This window comes from Austrofundulus limnaeus, unplaced genomic scaffold, assembly GCF_001266775.1.
Source record: "Austrofundulus limnaeus strain Quisiro unplaced genomic scaffold, Austrofundulus_limnaeus-1.0 Scaffold20, whole genome shotgun sequence".
NCBI classification, from domain to species: Eukaryota; Metazoa; Chordata; class Actinopteri; order Cyprinodontiformes; family Rivulidae; genus Austrofundulus; species Austrofundulus limnaeus.
In genome coordinates this window covers 3521690-3543624 of record NW_013952422.1, presented here as the reverse complement: position 1 = coordinate 3543624, position 21935 = coordinate 3521690, and the positions used below count along the sequence as shown (strand labels likewise).

Sequence of the window (21935 nt, the reverse complement as noted above, 5' to 3'; positions counted from 1 at the left end):
ATCATCATCATCATCATCATCATCATCATCATCATCATCATCATCATTTGATCAAGGGAGAGCATGCAAATTATCAAATAAAGTGGTCCAAGCACTGAGCCTGAGGCATTCCTTTACGAGTTGTGATTGTAGGGAAACAAATGTCCTGATGCAAATGTCCTGATGTTTGTAGGGAAACAAACATTGCCAATGATGACCAATGTCTTCCCAGTGGGTAGGACTGCAGTCAGGAGAGAACTTTACCAATGACTAGTGATTGAGAGGATGATATGAGAGATTGAATTCAAACCTACAGTACAGTTGTGAAAAATGACAGGTACTGCAGAGTTTTGCAAAGCATGTTGAAACAAAAACTACAGGCACAAATTTTCTGAAAAATATTAAATTTAATTTGGTTATAAAAGTTGTATTTTTTCACACATACACTCACACATATTTAATTATCATAAATACCATCTAATACATTTTTCATTTCTTCTTTTTAAAATGTGATTCACAAAGCAAGCACATACGGTGGACCGATACATGTGATTTCAAAGGACACTATGGAGAATGCTTGCCACCTTTTATACAGGGAGAGAACAGACRTATCAGTGCAATTAAAAAAGGCTGTCGTAAAATCAAGTAGAAACATTTTTTTATAAATTATCTACAAATGGATCAAAGTACAAAAGAGCTACAGTGTTTGCAGACACAACACTCATTCAGAGGTGAATCTTTTGGTTTTATAAACACCTTGTTTCAGAATCGAGACCAACAGGACGAGAAAMTTTACATGAACAGCTTTGGAAAAGAAAGAAATGAAAAGTAAACTTGTTGTCAGCCATACTTTTCTCGATTTTGGTTTTGGCAACCCTCTATCCTCATTCAGAGTATTAATAAAGTATGAGGAGATAAACCCTGTTGTATACAATAAACATACTGCAAACAAACAACTGAAGATAAACTGGACATAATGAACATMTGAAACTAAGAAACTAATGAGATGATTGAAGCTATGAGTCATACTTATCATCATGAATATAGTTGAATTTTTGAGCACTTCTATATTTTTCTCTAACACAAAATTGTAGCGATTCGTTTAGAATTTCAAGCAACTTGAATGATACTTTATTGATCCCATGAAGGGAAATTACAGTTCTGAATAATTCTCTCAAAGAGATAACAGTTTTGTGTCTTTCTGTCTTTACAACTAAAGGTAGAAACAAGAATTTTTTTTCTTTTTCTCCACATGTCAATTTGATACAAATATGATGCATTTTATTTACCAATTGACCTTGTTGCAACACTAAGTTATTTTGTTAGTGAATTTGAAAATGAGATGACAGAAGGTTATACAAATATAAGAAACCAAATCTAACTTAAAATGTGTCTACCTAAATTATCACAACTCACTAAGAGTTTGACTAATTGAGGTGGCACAACTGATCKGATCAGTTTCCTTTATCTTCATCTATGTATTTATTTCAACGTTTTAAATCATTCAAGAYCATAGGAATGAAAGTGAAACCTGTTTTTTGACAAATCCCTCCATGATAATCATGTATAAGCTGTTTAACATGTAAAATAGTATAGTCCTTATGTACTTTAAGTGCAAATAGAACATAAATCCAAGCAAAACYAAAACCCAAGTAAATGAGTTAATATTTTTCTACAGACATTTTCGGACAAAATCAGAGAACAATTCATGCTTCAGTATTTTAGATTTGAAGTTTTCATTTGTCTTCATCATGTCTCACTAACTGWATATCTGTGTGAGACAACCGAACTACACAGTGCAGTCAATGGAAGTAGCAGCACATCACCATATATCACAAGACCAAGAACAAGATYGCCTCTCTTTCAGAAACAGAACAAAAGTTTACAAGATTTATGAAAGTGCAAAACAGAAATGCATCACTTACACACAGGCACACCAAGTATGTCCTTAGCCAGTTTTCAGACCAATCAAAATTGTGCAATCAGTGGATAGACRCGCATTTTTTGTCTTGAACTAGGCGTTTCATGACAGTTTCACAGCAAAGACAATGACCATTACTGATCTAATTTCTTTCCTAAAAATGTCAAAGCACAGGCGACCCGTTATGAAACAAAAACCCGTTGTAAGTTAGTCTTGTCGTCAAATGAGGAATGTCGTGCTCATCATGTTTTCGTAAAGGCCACTGAGACAGCTGAGCTCACCCGGTGTTTTAATGCCCTGAAACCCATCTTCTCTGAAGTCTGGGTTAATTCTTTCATAACCCAAAACCACGTCACTAATCTGAAAACCAGCAAGTGAAAATTTGTTTCTTCCAACTCAATGCTACCATCTCTCTATAATATTGCACTGAATAAAAGATTCTAGTTAGCAGCCAGCATTGCTTCACAGAATGCTTCATAACAGTGTTTTCTAGTTGAGATTTTCTCAGGAGAAAATGATGCCTTCAWAAAACTTGATGTTCTTTTGCTAAGAAAAGTTTTGTTTTCCAGCTTCAAACAACTGTAAAGTTTATTCTACCTGAAAAAAAAGTTTATGTCATGAAAATCCTAGTTTTTTTTTTTCTTTAATCAGTTTTTAAAGACATTGCAGGAAAATGTGTTTGTGTCTGCATGTGACTTCACTCTTCATTTTGGAACTGCACTGTACAAAAATAATGTACCGTTACGGACACAATCAAATCACTTGTCAGGCTCAAACAGTCCAGGAGACAAATGTCCACTCTGTCATGTGCTGTTAGATCAGAGCTGATTGTATGGATGCTATATACAGAGCCCCACAGGTAGAATAATTGTACATTAATGTTTATTATGTTGTTTTTCATTTAACTGGAGAAAGTCTCTTAAGCAGTTTCTTTCCCTTAGAAAGTATTCCTTTTTTCTTCTTGAGATCTTGAGGGTCCCTGGGGTCTAGCGGGATGTGAGGACCCCTCGGCGGACTGAGAGGTCTCATMGTTCCCGGAAGCAGGGGTCGAACGATCGGGGAAGGGGCTCGGACGGGCTTGCTGATGTTGTTGGCCGTGTCAGAGGTTTCTGTGGTAACCTGAGGAGATAAGTGGTGGGGAGGTGTGGAGGCAGGGGGCAGCGTATTACAAATGACGCATTGCTTCACCTCGCCTCTGAGACGCTTGGTGAATGCATAACTCATCTTCAGCAAAGTCAACTAAAACACAGGAAAACTTGCTTTTACGAGGCCTGACTGGATTTCTTCATTAAAACACAGTGTAAATACTGGATAAAAGCAGAACGTAATGATTTACAAATCATGTAAAAATGCTAAAATTGAGCCTTTAAAAAGATAAAAGAAATAGAGTCATGGTAATTAAGGAACACAGTATGCTGAAGTGTCAAACTTTTGCTAAAATAACCAGAAAAATCTGACCTGAAACATTTACACATTTGCTTCACCTTCTGTGTTGATAACAAGGCTGACAGTCTCTGTCAGCTTTACACAACTAACCGAAAATGTGAAGTTGAAATGGTAGAAATAATATTCAAAAACATAGTAAATAAAGACCATATGGTGATATTTTGAATATGATTATTTTTAAGACATTTGTAAATTAACTGGATCTCAAAACATCACTTTGGCCTCACTTGAAGAAATAATTAGCTTATTGATCCAGGGGAAATTGTTTTCCAAACTGCTGCTGTTTAAGGAGGTATTAATTGTTCATGACTCCATAAAACTCTACACAAAAAATAAATAAAAATAAATAAAACAGATATAATGGATTTAATTTAAAAAAAGTCAACTGGTTCCACTCAACTGAACTGAACAGTTGTTCCACCGGTGGGCAAAAATGGTGCTGTTTCTGCCTTTAAACATATCCGGACATTTAAAGTCGCTAATGGGGCCTTTTTTTTTTCTTTTTTTTGAACACCAGGGTGTCAGATGAAAAAAATTGCATAGGTCCTCTGGACGGGTTCTTCTTTAATGAAACGTTTCGTCTCTTCCAAGAGACTTCTTCAGTCTGAGAGTTTCAGGCAAAATTAAGGCTTTTGAGTATGAGTCACCTGTGAGCGATAGCCAGGTGATGTGAGTATGAGTCACCTGTGAACGACGACCATGTGATGTGAGTATCAGTCACATGGAGGCAGGACTCAAAAGCCTGAATTTTGCCTGAAACTCTCAGACTGAAGAAGTCTCTTGGAAGAGAGACGAAACGTTTCATTAAAGAAGAACCCGTCCAGAGGATCTATACAATTTTTTTCCTTTGATTTTTTACCTGGATTACTGAGATGCATCAGGACAGGGTGTCAGACGACTCCCTGCGATTCTTACCATCTTTAACTTGATGCCCCTTACAAAAAAATAAAAAGGCTATTAAGGTAATGCATTTACTTTTCCTTCAAGTAAATGTAAAGTAAATATAAAGTAAATACATTACCTTTACTCATTTCTGTTAACTGGAACCAGTTGACATAATTGTTTTAATTAAATCCATTATATCTGGTTTTTGAGTGAACTTGGGGAAAAAACATCAGAACTGCCACATTAAGAAGAATTTTACGTTTCTCACTTTCATCCTTGTAAGTTGATCAAGAGCATCAACTTTTTTAACAAATTCATTAACAGTTGGGAAAATAGTTACTGTATGTTTTGACACACAAACACACAATTAGTACARAAGAAGAAAAATCACAAAAGAGGAAGTCGTCAAATGTTGAACACAACATCAGAACACCACAGAGGGAAAAAAAAATAAAAAATAAAAAACTCCACCACCATCAGTAGGCCAGAAGAGAACACAAAGCAGAGTTGTGTAAATTACAACACCCAGGGACACAACTGTAGATTCCAGGCCTCTCCTCTAATGCAGCAGCTTGTATTTAATGTATTAACATTTTCAAAGAATTTTTGTAAAATTTAAAAAGTCAGACGTATCTGATGCTTTGTTTTAGCATATCAATCACACATAGAGCAAAATGTTCTTTAAATTAAAATATTGGGAATATTAGAAAAAATAACACTGAAACATGTTTTGCATGTTTTTGAGTCATCATAATGCCGTGTAAGGATTCACTGTAGCCCCAAGCTGYGTGCATTAGAGCTGCGAGTCTGTCATCTCAAGTTGCCAGCTTACTGTACAAGGCAGACAGAGCCACTTATGGTGTGAAATGAACAATCTTCCTCTGTTTGTTTAGTTTTGCTTTGCCAAGCGGGTGAGGAAAAACAGAAAAGAAATCAGATGAGCACTGTCACCGTCGAAAAAAACCCACACCACTAAGACAACCGAAAGGAAACGAAAAAGAAAAACAACAACAACAACACCATGAACATAGAGCGCAAACACAAATGGGTTTAATATCCAATTCTTAGTTTTTTATTGTTTCATTAGAACAGTACAGAATGGATGTCTCGATGCTGCGGTTAGTTTTGTCTCTTGATTTCAGAGCAAACATGGCAAATCCACCATCATCAGGGCTGAAAAATAGATTTGATGTGTGGGCAAGAGAAACAAAGCCTCTTTAAGGAAATACACAACTTGAGCCAAGAAAGTTATAAAAAGTATCAAGTTTGAAAAAGACATGCCTTTCTTTTTTTTTCTTTTTCTTTTAACTTAAATTTTTCTTCTTAAATTATTTCTTTCAGAGAGATTGGGTAGCAATTGTCATGTAATAATAAAGCACTTTTTACCATTAGAATTATACACAATCACCACAATTTGATTTTGTGTTTCAGTGCAAAAAGGTACCAAATTGTTTAGTGTAAGGAATGAGTCCTCTTTAACCATGCATGGACCACCTGCAGAGTTCCCACAGTCTGTCCGCTCTCTGTCCACAGGCTTTGCTTCTTCCTTTCTCTGAGATTAAGAAAGGTGTAACCACCGGATTTTGTCCCCTTTTCCAAAAGGGGTGAGGGGAGGTTGTTAGTCTGTACAGAGTCACCACTGTCACCACACGGACAAACACACACAATGAACAGCACACAGACTGCAGGTGGAGGAAGCAAAAGACGGAAATCAAGAGAGAGGACGGAGGATGGATGAGCACAGGGCCTAGCGCTGAGAGCGGCGAGAATGATGTACCCGTTTTCCCTCCGACACGGCGGCAGCAGAGTTGACAGGGGGCCGGTTGGTGGGCTCTTCCTGGGGGTAGTGGGACGGGGTGTCGGTCAGATACACCTCCACGTCATCAGGCACTTCTTCCAGGAAGTTAGAGGGAACCAGACCGCGATGGCCGTTGAGCTCACCCTGTGGACGGAAACATGGGAGAGTAGAAAACAGCATCCTGACAAACAAATATGTTTTCAACATATTTTACTGATGGAACTATTTGTTCGTTACTCAAGAATGATTTAATGATTGATGTCAATGTTTAGAAATCAGGGCAGTTGATGGGAGACTAATGAAGCAAACTTGTTTGTTTGGTTTTATTCCCTAAATAAAGGTTACCAGTTTGATACTCATACACATTATTGCAACCAACTTTTGGAAGTGTTTTAGCCATAGAGCTTGATGCCAATTAATATACTCCTGTCTGACTTAGTATTTATTACGAATGCAGTTCCAAGACTACAGTTATCTTTATTTTCCCCCTAAAAATAACTGTTTCTGTATTACCAATTAAAGAAAAAAGAAAAAGTGAAAAAAGACACCCCTGTTGTCAGAGGTTGGTAATAATTATTTACATTTACTTGAGTACGTTTTTGAAAAAAAAATGGAGTTTTACTACACCATTTTTACTTGACTAAATTTTTACTTTATGTAATTTTATTACAAAGTATCACTTCTCTTACTTGAGTAAAGTTTCTGAATACTCCACCCTGTTTAAGCAACTGTACTGAATGAAGAACAAATATGTTTTAACAAAAATGCACCAGAGACACACCTACAGTTTGATGGAGAAGTGAGCGCTCTTGTTTGTTCACAAGCTCTGCTGCTCTAAAGCTATTTTCTGTCTGCTGAGCCTGCTGAGGCATTTGGAGGTCAAGGGAATTTATAGTAAACAGTAGATAAAGTCACTGGAATTACTTTACCCTGTTCTATGTGTATATTTATATTTACATGAATACACATTACCAATATGTAAGTATTAGTTTTATGAATTTCATGAGAAAATTTTGACTTGAAAAGTGTTTCTTCTGCTGTAATTTATTTGTAATTTATTCATTTATTTAGTTTTTGCATTCATTTTCTTCATTTTAGTCTTTAAAAACACCAGAATTTGAAAACAACTATCAGGTTTTTTGTCAGCCTGATGACATCTTTTACTTGAGTAAATATACACTCACTGGCCACTTTATTAGGTACACCTGTCCAACTGCTCGTTAACACTTAATTTCTAATCAGCCAATCACATGGCGGCAACTCAGTGCATTTAGGCATGTAGACATGGTCAAGACAATCTCCTGCAGTTCAAACCGAGCATCAGTATGGGGAAGAAAGGTGATTTGAGTGCCTTTGAACGTGGCATGGTTGTTGGTGCCAGAAGGGCTGGTCTGAGTATTTCAGAAACTGCTGATCTACTGGGATTTTCACGCACAACCATCTCTAGGGTTTACAGAGAATGGTCCGAAAAAGAAAAAACATCCAGTGAGCGGCAGTCCTGTGGGCGGAAATGCCTTGTTGATGCCAGAGGTCAGAGGAGAATGGGCAGACTGGTTCGAGCTGATAGAAAGGCAACAGTGACTCAAATAACCACCCGTTACAACCGAGGTAGGCAGAAGAGCATCTCTGAACGCACAGTACGTCGAACTTTGAGGCAGATGGGCTTCAGCAGCAGAAGACCACACCGGGTGCCACTCCTTTCAGCTAAGAACAGGAAACTGAGGCTACAATTTGCAAAAGCTCATCGAAATTGGACAAGAGAAGATTGGAAAAACGTTGCCTGGTCTGATGAGTCTCTATTTCTGCTGCGACATTCGGATGGTAGGGTCAGAATTTGGCGTCAACAACATAAAAGCATGGATCCATCCTGCCTTGTATCAACGGTTCAGGCTGGTGGTGGTGGTGTCATGGTGTGGGGAATCTTTTCTTGGCACTCTTTGGGCCCCTTGGTACCAATTGAGCATCGTTGCAACGCCACAGCCTACCYGAGTATTGTTGCTGACCATGTCCATCCCTTTATGACCACAATGTACCCAACATCTGATGGCTACTTTCAGCAGGATAATGCGCCATGTCATAAAGCTGGAATCATCTCAGACTGGTTTCTTGAACATGACAATGAGTTCACTGTACTCAAATGGCCTCCACAGTCACCAGATCTCAATCCAATAGAGCATCTTTGGGATGTGGTGGAACGGGAGATTCGCATCATGGATGTGCAGCCGACAAATCTGCGGCAACTGTGTGATGCCATCATGTCAATATGGACCAAAATCTCTGAGGAATGCTTCCAGCACCTTGTTGAATCTATGCCACGAAGAAYTGAGGCAGTTCTGAAGGCAAAASGGGGTCCAACCCGTTACTAGTGTGGTGTACCTAATAAAGTGGCCGGTGAGTGTATGTTGAAGTAGTACTCTTATGTCTGGGTACTCCACCCACCTCTGGCTATTGTGCAAAAAGCCTCGACAAAAAAGTATAGTGTTAAATGTAAAACTCTTGCTTGAAAATGCTTGTTGATTATGTTAAGATTAAGATTTTTTTAACGATATTAAAATCATTTTCCAGACTTTAAAAATATTTCAGTGGCTGAAAAGAAGTACTTTAAAACACGGACATGCGTCACTCACATAATAAAATCCATCTTCGTCAATGTCACCAAACACAGCAATGATGTCACCAGTACAGAACGTCAGCTCAGCCTTTCAGGAGACAAAAACACAAACGTCAACATGCAAGGATCTTATTTATTAAAACCATATTATGAACATTGGCATTCTGAAGAGATCTGAGTGCAAAGTGGACCAAAGTATCTATAGTTAATGTAAGTTTGTGTCGGTCCTCATAGCTGGTCGATACCTCAACATCAACATTAGGAGAGCTCTCCCTGGGGTCGTAGTCGTACAGTGCCACCATCCTCCTCGATGCCTGATCTCGACGGAGACCTCTTCGGTTCTGTTCTGAAGGTGATAAAACATTTCAAATTTAAAAAAAAAAATCATTAAATGTTTTTAGCACTCAGCCGCAGTGCTCTTGGAGAATATTTAGTGTCTTAACATTGCTTTTTGGTATGTCCTGAAGAAGAAATGAGTTTTGTTCCAGTTTGGTGTTGAACTGCTGAAAATGGAGAATCTTCTAAACATTTATGTCTGCGTTATTGCAGTGGTTTGGGTTTGTGTGCAGTACCTATTTTGTCCACCGGGGTGCTGAGTGGCAGAAAGCCCTGTTTGATGAGGTGATCCATGGTCTCATCGTCATCTGCTCGTATCTCTGACACCATGTTACAGGGTATCAGCCCCATCCTGCCTTTCACTTCTCCTCTGTAAAACCCGTCCAGGTCCTTATCACCGTACACCTGGCAGAGATGAAAATGAAAACGTTTAACGCTCTCGCTGGTGGTAATGGACAGAACACAGTACAAATGGGAAAGTCCCCACCTTAATGATTTGCCCCTCTTTGAATGGAAGCTCCTCATCAGCTGCGTCAGGATTGGGGGACATAGACAGAGGATCGTAGTCGAAGAGGGCCACAAAGATCCGAAAGTGCTCCTCAGGTTCTGACTCGTCATAGTACGTAGGAGAACGGCGGTCCCGATTCCTGTAGCCATCTTAAACACAAAAAGACAAACACATAAAATCCCACCACAGCATATTTTTTTAGTAGCTATCTTATAAATGAGACCAAAAGCAAATAAATCAGGCATGTTGCTCAATATTTTAGTTCATAGTAAAAGTGCAAAAAAATTCTTTGTGATATGTGGTCAAAGATGGACCAGATTTCAGAGCATTAAGCAGCAAACCTTAAGCTTGTTGCTGCATAGTAGCTAATAAACTTGTGTGAAAAGCATGTTTGTCATACAGAACATCCAAGCCATGCCTCAGTCCAAAGAAAACTGTTTTCACAACCCTAAATGCGTCTTTATAATTAAAATTGATCTGATCGTGCATCGCATGATTGGCTTCATTCTCTTATCTTGCCACATTTGTTTCTGTCAGCATGCAGGACTTGTGACCCGTGAAGTACTTCGTAAAGTTCCTGTGGCACGCACACTCACGTGCATTTATAAACACACGCACGCCGACAGGCTGCATGTATTTTTAAAAGGTTTTCCTCTCAATTTGGTTTAAATATAATGAAAAACAAGGGAGTAATAACGCATGGTGCAACACACTAAAAAAAAGAAAAGGTTTTACGAACAAGACACGACGAAAACGACGAGACTCTGACATGCAAAATAATAAAAAATAAAAAACTACTAAAGCTGGTACTGAAACATTAACATACTTGCCACATTCAAAACCATATTAGCCAGAAACATTTATAAAAGGCTGCAATACTAATGAGCCAAAAATATAACTTTAAGGGATTGTTCAGACTTTTTTTGAAGTGAGGTTTTGTGGAATGATTATAAACAATTGATCTGACTAATGGACCAATATTAAAATGATATCACTGTAGCAGATTGTACAAAAACTGTGAGGAATGACTTTTTTTTGTTTTGTTTTGCCAGAGTTAAGATCTCAAACTAATGTGTTTAACATTTAAATGAAGAATACAAGAGACCCCTCTCCAAACACTTTGATCATTCTTTAGTTCAACATTCATGAGATGTTTATGAATGTGTGGTCCCGTATGTGTGTAGTTGCATCACAAAAGGAAGAGTGAGTGCGACATTCATCGAGTAGTACATCAATCAGTTATCATTCGGTTTAAAGTAGCTTCGCGGACCCCAGGTCTTGCCCGCACGTCCACCATTCCACTGCAGTGCAGTCATGCGCTTTGACTGGAAGCATAATAGTAACTAATATATATATTTTTAGTTTGTTTTTTGGAACGTACAAACAAGCAGTTGCACGTGTCCACAGCTAGTTGTTGCCATTTGCCAGATGCCGGTGGCCTTCTCTGCTGCCATGCTGGGGTGATTCAAAATTGCTCTGCACGCACATACCATGGGGAGACCTGGTGCCGCCCGTGTGCCTGCGGGACGACCACTTCCTGTGCCGAGCTACTCTGCCATAGTTAACTTCCCCGGCCACGGAGGAGGGGTTCCCCTCACTGTTATTCTCAGAGGTTACTTCTATGAGAAACACCAGTTAGAAGGTGACAAAACAAAACAGAGCTGAACGTTCCTATCTTAGAATGTTACCTAAAGGTTTGTCCCTGCTCCTAAAAGTCACAAAATAAAGGCATATGTGCTAAGATGTCCATCTAGTGGTAAAGCTATTCATTGGTGAGAGAGGGGTACAGTGCACAGCAGCTTTATAAAACTGCACCTCTGCCATGTCAAAATCTGCATTCAAAATAAAAATCATAGCCTATGTTTACAGAGCAAGTCTAGAAAAAAATCCAAAATGTTTTAACAGAACATCACAAAACATACAAATCACAAAAGACGCCACATTTTTCCTACTTCTAGCCGCATGTCTCTACTGACCAATAGAGGGGACCATTAGAGGCCGCCTCTTAAGATGGGAATGARTCCGTCTCCCACCGTCCCGATCGTGGTGGCCACCAGCAGGACTGTTTGTCTGAAATACACACAAAGAAAACATTTACAAATATTGAGCATTTGGGAAGTGCTCACGTACAGCGTGTATGCCTGTATACAGTATATTTATTCAAAAAAACAAATCCACACAACTGAACAAACTTTATATCAACAAATCCATGCAGAACTCACAGGCAGGCACTAAAACGTAGACACATAGACTCACATTGAAACACATACAAGCCAATGGAAGATACTGCAGTTTTAAAATGAAGCTGTTACTCGTCGTATGGTCCTGAATTCAGATTTGTCAGACATGGAAAACATTAGGCAAACACATTAGAGAGCTTACACTCTGGTCCTTCACGCCTCATAGGTAGACAGTTGCAAATTGAAAACATTTTTTTTGCATTTTCTTTTACACAATTTAGACTGGATGAGCTGTTTGTCATGAAAATGTTAGTTCGATGTTAATGAMGAATCAAAGTCATGGATTGAAAGAGTTAACCAAAAGATCCCGTGTTTCTCATGACTTAAAAAAAAAAAAAAAGTTGATTTATGAATCTGAAAAAAGTGTAAAAAAAACAGACCACTGTTTGGTTAGGCATTAGTCGAGCCTGGACAAAGACTTCAGTACTATGAGCACTGAGGCAGGCGTCACAATGTCACTTCAAAATTAATGACTATCCATTAAAAGCTGAAACTTTTTTTTAACTGTAGCAGTTTGAGTGCTAAAAAAGGGCTATTGTTAGGGGTGATTAGTACTGTTAAGCATTTTTTACTCAGACCTAGTAAAGAATTAGTACTATTCTTTTTTTTTTTCAATATTTTATTACTTTTTGGTTTTAGAATTGGAGCTTTGATGGTTAAAATAGGAAGAAAACGGGTTTAGAACGCTTCAGCATTGATACTGGAAGCACCTACTTCAGCATTGATACTGGAAGCACCTACTGACTGTTGTGTGGAAGCCTCACGTGTTTATTAGTGCTTTTCTCTGCTCTTATCTATAGAAGTAAAATATTTTTAATCAACCTGATTCTTTTTCCTTAATCGATTGTGCTGAAATGGTGAAGTCAACAACCTGTGCTCTTGTGTTTAACGGTAAAATTACAACATATTGTTCTTTTCAAAGTTCTTTCACAGTACAAGCCTCATTCACTCCTCAATCTGGATTTAGGTTTCTTTCCTAGGAACACTTTGACACGTAGATGTCGAAATCACTTTTTCCAAATWAATTTTGCAAGGCAGCTGGAGAGRTTTGCAAGACCAAACAGATCATGTCCTTTCAGGCTCTAAGCGGTCCGTTTGTGGCTAAAGCGTTATCTACAGGCAGGTTTTCAATGGGATAACAGTAACAAACGGTGGCTTTAATCTTCTATTGGTTCTGTGCATAGCATTCGCACATCTGATTGGAAAGGCAATCATTTTTCAAAGTGTTTGCCGCGTTCCAAATCATTTCTACAGAAAACTCCCCGGATGGTTCTGAGAAACAAACCATCTCTGCGTAAAACTCAGAACACAAACCAACAACACAAACTAAATGCAAGTTAAGGCAACAGTCTTGTTTAAAGCATCTGTGCCTGTGCAGTCCACTAAATGATATTAATCATGAGTGGTTGATTCTTGGAGTTCAGTAAAAAGTGCAAAGAACTGCACCTTGGGAGTGTTGTGCGAGTTGCGTCGCCGTCCCCCCTCTTCCAGCTGCATCTCAGAGTACAGCTCCTCCTCATCCTCTTCCATGATGTCAGACAGGTCAGAGCCCCGGCTGCTCTCGCTGTGATACTCTTCATTGTGACTATAGTGAGGCTTTTGGTCGTTACAAAGACACAAACACATAGACGCAATTGTTTAAGTCCACAAACATACCAAAGCACATATGGATGGGCAAACACACACACATACACACACAAAGACATGTGAAGTAGTGAAAACATGCAGCCACTCAGATATAAACATGCACACACACACATACCCTGCCACACACACACACACACACTCCCAGTTAAAACACGTTGGTCAAGGAAGGACAAAGTCTCATCACGGTTCRCTCTGTTCTTACCGGCCTCCCCAACTCCGAGCCCCTCAGAAACTCATCAACTGAAGGTCCTCTCCGACGGCCACGAGCAAAGCCTTCCTCATCCTCCTCTTCCTCGTCAGAGGGGTGCTGGTGAAATGAACGACCCTGCTCTACATATCTGCCCTGCCGTCTGTCTCCCTGGAAATATGACGGAAAAATAAGGTTGCAGCGTGACTTTAATTTTAACTTTTTATTTACTGAGATGTGATTGCAKCCATCTGAATAAAACAAGAATGTGTTATCTCATTTTCATTAAGCATTAAAGGGGGGGTATTATGTATTTTGTAGACACAGTTAGATTCTATATCACAATATAGTAACTATGTTCCCATCTGTTGTTATAAAAATGCTGTATACATGAAAAATAAATTTGTCGTTGGATTACAAACACCTTGAAATGGGCCTCTGTTTAAAAAAAAAAAACTCCTACCATTTCCAACACTCCCACTTTAGCACATCTTCAAAACAATGCTTCATGGGAGGGCTGCTCTGTGAGCTGCAGACTGAGCTCTGGGAGGAGCTTTGGGTAAATAGGCGGAGCTTTGCATGAGCAACCATTTAGGCAGCTCCACGTAGTTACCCCAGGACATTCAAGAATTTCTCAAACACACATGAATGTGTCAAAGCAACACTCTGGGTAGGGTTTTGATGAGAGAAGGAGAAAGTGCGTRAGACATTTTTGCATAATAYCCCCCCCCCCCCCCCCTTAAGAGTTACAGTGTTGTCATTCAGTGTTCTTTTTTCCAGACCTTGCCACTTTCTGCTGCCACTCTTTGTGCTGCTTCTCGAGCAATGGCTTTGGCCACGGTGTCTGGAATGAGCGTGCCCTGGGGCTGAGGAAGAATCCTCTGAGGGGAGGGTGAGCGCAGGTTGGGAGGGGGCGGGGGCTCCAGAGTGTGGCCCGGCATGGGCACGGGAGGCTGCGACGGAGATCGCGTCGGGTCCCAGCCAGGCTGGTGGTCGGGTGGGATGGCTCTTCCGTGGTGAGCTGTGTGCTCTTTGGCATCCAGGTCTCTGGCACTTACTGGTCTCTGAGGTATAGGGTGGGGGTGGGGCAGCAGAGGCAGTCGGTGCTGGGGCCTTGGACCCTGGTGGGGGGCGCGAGGTTGAAGATGTAAAGGCTGGGGTTGGGGATGCGGGGGTCTACCTGGGTGTGGCAGTCTTGGATGGGCTTGGGGGTGCTGAGGATGAGGTGGGAGTGGTTGAGAATGAGGTGGAGCAGGGAGTTGGGGTGTAGGGTGAGGAAGGTGAGGAGACGGGAGGTGGGGTTGAGGGTGAGGTTGAGGGTGAGGCTGAGGGTGAGGAGGGGGTCCCACATGAGGGTGCATTGGCGCTGGTAGGGGAAGTGGGGGTAGAGGCACAAGCAGGTTGTTTGGAATGACGGCGACTTGGGAGTCCTGGGATTCTCCCTGGACTGACAGTGTCTTAACGATGACCTCTCTGGCCTCCAGGCATTGAATCCTCGTCAGATCAATGGTGACGTAGTCTGCCATTGGGAACAACACCTCAGCTATCTGGGTTTAAAACAACAATATGTTATTATTATCAGAACATGCAGCACTGAGTCGAAAATATACATTGTTACATTTTAATTACCTTATTATAAAGCCCCAAATCCCYATCTAAGAAACACTAACCCTGAACTGGCACAATTTTTTGCACAATAGTTGTTTTTTCWAACTAAACTCTAAAACACATCAGCTCAGCACATCACGCTAAAGGTTCTGTTGTTTGGTTAAAAGAAAAAAATACAGAATCCAAACATCAATGCCAGTATTGCTACAAAAACAGAAAAATCCTTTGTGTTAGCACATTGTACAGTTAATGTGGATATGTTTATGGCTTCAGGCTAGAAGTATATCTGTATTCAATAAATGGGGTTTTTCAAATTAAACCAAAGTAAATTTTCCATGTTTCAACAGATAAATTGTCCACTAGGATTTTCTTCTGGCAGAGTAATAAATGAGCAGCACTGCCTTTTTTTTTTTTGGTCAGGGAATCCTGTAGTTATCTTCACTCTATGACTTTTTTATATGAGCATAATATTTGATAATTAGCATTTATCTAAAACAAGAAGCACTATAGTCYATACTTGAGAAGCTATAAACAAAATATAAATTAAACAGTGAAATACTGATGAACCACTTTTTGTACTGTTCCATTCTCAGGACAATGTCTGAAAATATTCAGGCACTGTCTTTGCTTAAAATAGAAATCTTCATTTTTATTTACCTATTTGTTGTTTTTTTTAGCTGCCCTGCTGAATTGGTGTGAATATTAACAATTGTTGTTTTGGTCACACTTCAACCAGTGTTTCACTCAGAAGCGTATATCCTGAAAAAAATAACTAAGTAAAAGTAAAAAATACCTTAACAGAAAATAACTGATAAAAATTAATTTCACTGATTAAAAAGTACTTAAGTAAAAGTCATAAAAGTACTCACAATAATCAGGAAAGTAAAAGCACAAAAAGTACTTCGATTTGTAACAGGTAACTAGGTGTTATACTTTTTCTTTACTTTAAAATTTAACACTTAGTTACCTGTTACAAACTGAAGTACTTTTTGTACTTTTACTTTCCTGATTATTGTGAGTACTTTTTCTTTACTTTAAAATTTAATTTGTATGTTTTGAATGTAACAAAATTAAAGTCTAATTTACTCTTTAAAAATATGCTTGGTAAAATTACAGATGCTCAAAAATAAATGCTTGCTGTAAGTTCTGTAAAAGCGCTSTATAAGTTCAGTCYATTTACCATTTTTTATTTACCTTTTCTGTAACGACWTTTACTATACACTTCTGGTTTCATTATTAGAAACTTAAAAATTAAAAAGAAACATAACCGAGGCAAACAAAACTCAAGAACTCTAGAGATCTRTTTTAAACTCAGAATATAGGGAAAAAAAAACTCCTACTTTTTTTAACCAGCAGAGGGCAGCTCAGAAGTACTTTTTGACTGCAAAGTTGAGGTGATTTTTAGTGTTTTGATTTACATTAGCAGTCAGCAGAGGGGGTGAGAGATCTTTCACGTCCCAGAATGAGAACTGTGTACTAAACTCAAGCACAAGCAGGTGGCACCACTGTGTACACCAACAGCACAGATGACATAATGTTAAAGACAAARGCTAAAAGCATCCCAGCTGTGATATATGGTATTGCTGTTTGAGGTGGATTAAACGTGATTAAGCATGTGATACAATGTCACCACAGCTTTAATGCTGTATCTGCAYGTTTATGTGCCCCCACCCCTAAATCTTCAGTGATGGTTTTAAACTAGGATTAGCTCCTGGTCATCACTTTCTACAMTGTCCTTCAACAAAACAAACAAAAGGATAAAGTATGACTTGGTATTACTAAGACAAGCTTACTCACCCTTTGTCCTTTGGTGCAGACTGCGTAGCCAATGACATTTGCCCCATTAGAAGTGCCTGTGGGGGAGAGAATGGGAGGCTTCCAGCGGACCTGCAGGACCCCTGGAGCTTGCCCACAGAGCACCTGAACATCGAGGGGAGGCAGCGGTGGGCCTGGAAGGTGATAAATCACGTGTACGATTTATTTTGAAAAGATTCATAAAACAGTTTGCTGTTTAAAGTCCTTGACACATTAATGATGATAGAAATAGTGAAGCATTCCTTTAATGCACAAACAAGTATACACACACATGCACAAAACACACAGATATCAATGAGGAAGTGGGGAAACATGGGACTACTGTACAAGCTGATGCATTTGGCAATCTGCAACTTAAATTTAAATTTGGGCAATATTACTTAACAGTTTCCTGTGCATAACACAATTTTGGTTCCTGGCAAGTAAATGTTTTTTCATTTTATTGCAAAATGACAAAAACTGCTTTTTAAATTTTGCTTTTGTGGATTTACACTTTTTATTTTTAAATGAAAGGTGATTCTTCAATCAAATGCTGTTTTACCCACATGCCTTTTGTGATTGCATTCAACATGTGATAATCATCCTTCTACTGAAGGGACAATAATAAGAATGACATCTCTGCTTTCTAGCTTTCTGTATCATTTAGTGGTAAAACAGAGGTAGCCAAGCACTGCTGATTCAGTCTGACCTGTTCTGCAAAATGGTGTTGGGCCTGGACAAAATACAATACACAACAATAACATAGTAAGGAAACATGTTCTTAAACTCTCCAACATAACAAAACAAACATTTAAAATGATTTACTTAATACAAATATGTAGAAAAAAATGTGGTCTTAAAGGGGCAATATCATGTAAAATCAACTTTTTTGAGTTTTATATCATGTTATAATGTTATACTCTCATAAAAAAAAACATGCTCAAAGCCTTGCTTTGACTTATTCATGCATGTTTGACAAATCCTGCAGCATTTTTAAGAAGCCATGCTGAGGAGCAAAACAACAGGTGGGGACCAGAAACGCCAATGGGACGTGTCTTTAAGCCGAGCTTCCTCATCACGGAGCACACCTCCCCACCCCACACACCCCGCCCATGACTCCTGCAGGCTCTCGGCAGTAACAGAGCAAAGTGAAAGTGAAACTTAAACTGTCTGCTGCCCTCAACACTATTCTCACTCAGTGAAGCTCTTTTCAGATTCCAAATACCTCTAAGGCTTAGAGGAAATGTATTTTCAGATGCCAAGTAAACTGCATCATAGCGCACGCGCGAGCCCCCCCTCGCTCGACCCCCCGCTCCGGCAGGCTACGTGCTTAAGTGGGCGTGACCGAAGTGGTTGGATTTTCTTAAAGAGACAGAGACCTATTTCAAGGCATTTAGAAACTCAAGATGAGAAGTAAATTGTTTTGGGGATTTTTAAAAATATATAGCTCTTTCATAAACTGAAAATGTGACATAGTTAATTTATTTTAGTATAAAATTTAAATACAGGCTTGGAAACCACATAATATCACCCCTTTAATACACCAAAAACTCCAAGCCAACAAGCGTTATAAGCATTAATAAGAAATAATCTATTATTATTGATATTTTTTGTGAAAAAATGATGTAATTCTGACCTGCAGCCTGAGTGCAAAACTCTACCCCAGCCTCTTTTCGTTCTCTTTGCTCCAGGGGCAGCTGCCAGGGTACCTGATGAGGTTGTGCCGCCACCGTCACTTTATACACCGTCAGAGGCTTCAGGTTGATGAAGCGTAGTCTGTACCTTCCTGGTTTTACCACTGCATGCTCTGCCCCATCTAAATACACAGTGTGACTGTAGTTACTGTTGCTCGGCAGCCAGGAGAGTTCGGCAGTGTCACGCTGGATGTCGTCCACTCGCAGACCGCAAGGCGCCACCACCACGTTGGCCCCCACCAGCAGGGTGCAGCGCAGCTCGTCTGATAAGCCCCGATCGGTGATGCTCTGCACCGACACCCGGTAGATGCAGCCGTCCAGGTCCAGCTTCTCGAGCAAGCACTTGGTCCGGCCGCCGTACGGCACACTGGCCCGCAGCTCCCCGTCCACTAACACGTTGTAGCCAGAGATGTTTCCCCAACCCAAAGGCACTACTGGAGGCTCCCATGCCACAATAACGCTCCGTGCCAGCTGCTTGATCTGGGTTATCTTACGGGGGTAAGGCACAACGTCTTCAGCTAGATCCTCGGGGTCCAAAGGACCCCCTGTCCCGTTGCTACACGGAACCAGGGCACCGGACGAGCCTAGAAGGCTATCCTGGGAGACACCTCCATCCACCGTCATCAGGGCCAGAGTTGTGTGGTCCAGAGGGCCTATGTCTTCCCCTCCCTCCCCAATTGGTTTTTCCTTGTCTTGGACAAATTCCACAAAGTTGGAAGGAACAAGTCCTCTCTGGCCATCCAGAAGCTCGCCTGTTTAGACAGAAAAAAAAGACAGATGTACAAAATGAACAAGTATTTGTCCTCAAAAAGCAAACAGTACCAGGGGAAAGGAGGTTGCAGGTCTAACTTTCATTTGAGGCATTTCTGGTTAAAGCATTGCCTCTCTGTGCATGTGTGGGTTTTCTACAGGTACTCCAGTTTCATCCCACAAACCAAAACCATGCGTAGATTAATTGGTAACTCTAAACTGAGAGAGAGCGTGGATGGTTGTCTGCCTCGTGTGTCTCTATGTAGCCCTGGAATGGATTTGAGGCCTGTCCAGAGTGTACCCCACCCTACATACAGTCACTGCTGGATGGCTGGCTGGCTGGCTGGCTGGCTGGCTGGCTGGATGGATGGATGGATGGATGGATGGATGGATGGATGGATGGATGGATGGATGGATGGATGGATGGATGGATGGATGGCACAAACAAACCAAAGAAGACCATCTTTTAGGAAATGCAGCCTCCCTTTGTGGTGCTCCAACTGTTATTATTTTTAACAAGACAAAGACTAGAGCCAGGCTGTGGCATCATTAAAACTAATTAACAAATGGCTCAGCAAGAGATGAGAGACATGTATTTGCTATTTTTTATTATTTATTTTATCATTTGGCTCTTTAATGCTACTTTCCGTACTGCTCCCCCACCCTCAATGGAAAAAACAAAAACAATCCTTTTCAACTTTTCGAAGAAGTCAAACCTTAGCTGGTGCTACATTTCCAACAGAAACACCTCAAACTATATCTATATATGTATGCACGCTTTACAGAGAAATTATAATTAATTTTATTATTATTTAGATATGTACTTTGTTGCTATGTTTTCTTCTATCCATTTATTTTTAGGTGAGCGGACAGATGTCGGCTATGTGGCCTTGTGTTTTCTTGGTGTATGTTTAATATATTTCCAATCTCTATTTTAATCTTTCTAATTACATTTCCTATTTGTTTTTCCCTCTTTTCCTATTTCCTCTTTACTTAAAAAAATCACTGATCATGAAGAAATTAAGAAACTAATATTAAGTTATTTTTTCTATTGAAGTGATAAAAAAGGAACACCTCATAGGACGCAGATGACGTGGTCTTTTCAAGGAAAGAAAAAGGCTCTGATTTTCTGTGCATTTTTAGCCAGAGGCAAGAAGTTTCTCTACGTCACAGCTCCTCATCTTGTCCTTTCCCGCAGAGGCCTGGGAAACCTTCAGACCATGTGTGTCTGTGTGTTCGTGTGTATGTGAGAGCGAGAGTGTGTGCGGTTTGTGTGCTGATGATTAAGCCGAGCCCCACTGGATTAGTCATCACACTAAAAGGGACCACGGTCCCATCTTGTCAACAGCTTGGTCTGAGGCCCAAGTCTCCCTCCTGTGTGGTAAATACGGAGCTCCTCCACAATAGCGTGCAATCCGACCGCCCACAGCTAATGAATCACTGCAGCTGAGCACCACCATGACTCCGACAGGGCGGTGTTGGTCGCACGATCGCTGGCTAGGGGGATCAGGGTTGCCTCTGACTGGAAAGCCTTCATCATTCTTAATAGATTAGAAAGGGATTCACTCCTGTGAGCAGTTGTGAGAAAGTGTGCGGGAAGTTTTCATGGTGACAGCCAGCACTGACGAAGCCGAGGTCACAGAGTGAACGTAGCCAGAAGGCACATGACGGACATTTTTAGCACGGGGGTGACGAGTCATGCAAGCTGCCACACAAGAGCAAGAGCTGTCTTTGTGGCCGTGTTTACAGAAACAACTGCATCAGCACTACGGTTCTTTTACATTAAGGTTTGATGGGGATGTGTTGTTCCGTCTTAGCCAAGACGCCTCAAACTCATCTTATACAGACACAATAAAAAGTAATGTACATTTTACTGTTTAGAAAATGAACCTTGGATGAGGTGAGAGGAAATGAATGATGAGGAACGTCAGGTTCAAACTTAAACTAAATGAGAGTTGATGCACAATTTTCTGTTTTCTAAGAATCCATAAAGACGTACACACTGTTCTGATTAATGAAACTCAAAGACAAATCTTTGATATTTGTGTTTAGCAGCGAATTTTACAACTCCAAGACAACTTAAACACAATCTCACCTTCATAGAAGCCATCGTCATCCATGTCTCCGTACACGTACAGATACTTTCCAGCCACAAGAGGAAGCTCTGCTTCAGGATGCTCGTTAGGTCCATCATAAGGATTGTAACTTAAAAAAGAAAAGGTCAAAGAACGTGTTTAGTTGACTTTAAAGGTGTGCACATAAATGTCAGGCCTGCATACAGTCATGTTAACATAAACATGTGGGTGCTTGTCATACTCACCTGTAACGAGCAGTGCAAAGGCGGACCTGGCCTGTGTAGCGAGGTTTGGACCTGGGTGATGGGCTGATCTCATCCTCCATCTAGCAAATAGAGTCATTAAAAGAGAGAATTTTGTAATAATTAGTAATACTCTATTGTAGTCAGCTAAGTTTAAGTAGTAAAATTATGGATGTGCACGCACACACACACACACACACACACACACACACAC

General features: G+C 40.2%; 1 protein-coding gene across 8 annotated transcripts in view; it reads right to left on the bottom strand.

Annotated features, from left to right (window-relative positions):
- Window positions 1-366: 366 nt before the first annotated feature.
- Window positions 367-21935, bottom strand: part of rimbp2a (RIMS binding protein 2a) — an 84685-nt gene continuing 63116 nt past the window's right edge. For 5 of the 8 annotated variants that reach the window (XM_014003915.1, XM_014003917.1, XM_014003911.1 and 2 more), the window contains 16 exons: window positions 21725-21804; window positions 21500-21609; window positions 18597-19406; window positions 17670-17693; window positions 16964-17115; window positions 14341-15105; window positions 13574-13729; window positions 13171-13320; window positions 11741-11809; window positions 11461-11554; window positions 9464-9633; window positions 9213-9381; window positions 8886-8986; window positions 8657-8728; window positions 6009-6173; window positions 367-3019 (listed from right to left, as the gene is read on the bottom strand). In XM_014003915.1, coding sequence (XP_013859369.1) covers window positions 2798-3019; window positions 6009-6173; window positions 8657-8728; window positions 8886-8986; window positions 9213-9381; window positions 9464-9633; window positions 11461-11554; window positions 11741-11809; window positions 13171-13320; window positions 13574-13729; window positions 14341-15105; window positions 16964-17115; window positions 17670-17693; window positions 18597-19406; window positions 21500-21609; window positions 21725-21804 — 3309 coding nt within the window. In that variant the 3' untranslated portion in view covers window positions 367-2797. The remainder of the gene's footprint in view (window positions 3020-6008; window positions 6174-8656; window positions 8729-8885; window positions 8987-9212; window positions 9382-9463; window positions 9634-11460; window positions 11555-11740; window positions 11810-13170; window positions 13321-13573; window positions 13730-14340; window positions 15106-16963; window positions 17116-17669; window positions 17694-18596; window positions 19407-21499; window positions 21610-21724; window positions 21805-21935) is intronic. The other 3 variants (XM_014003912.1, XM_014003916.1, XM_014003918.1) reach the window with 3 other exon arrangements.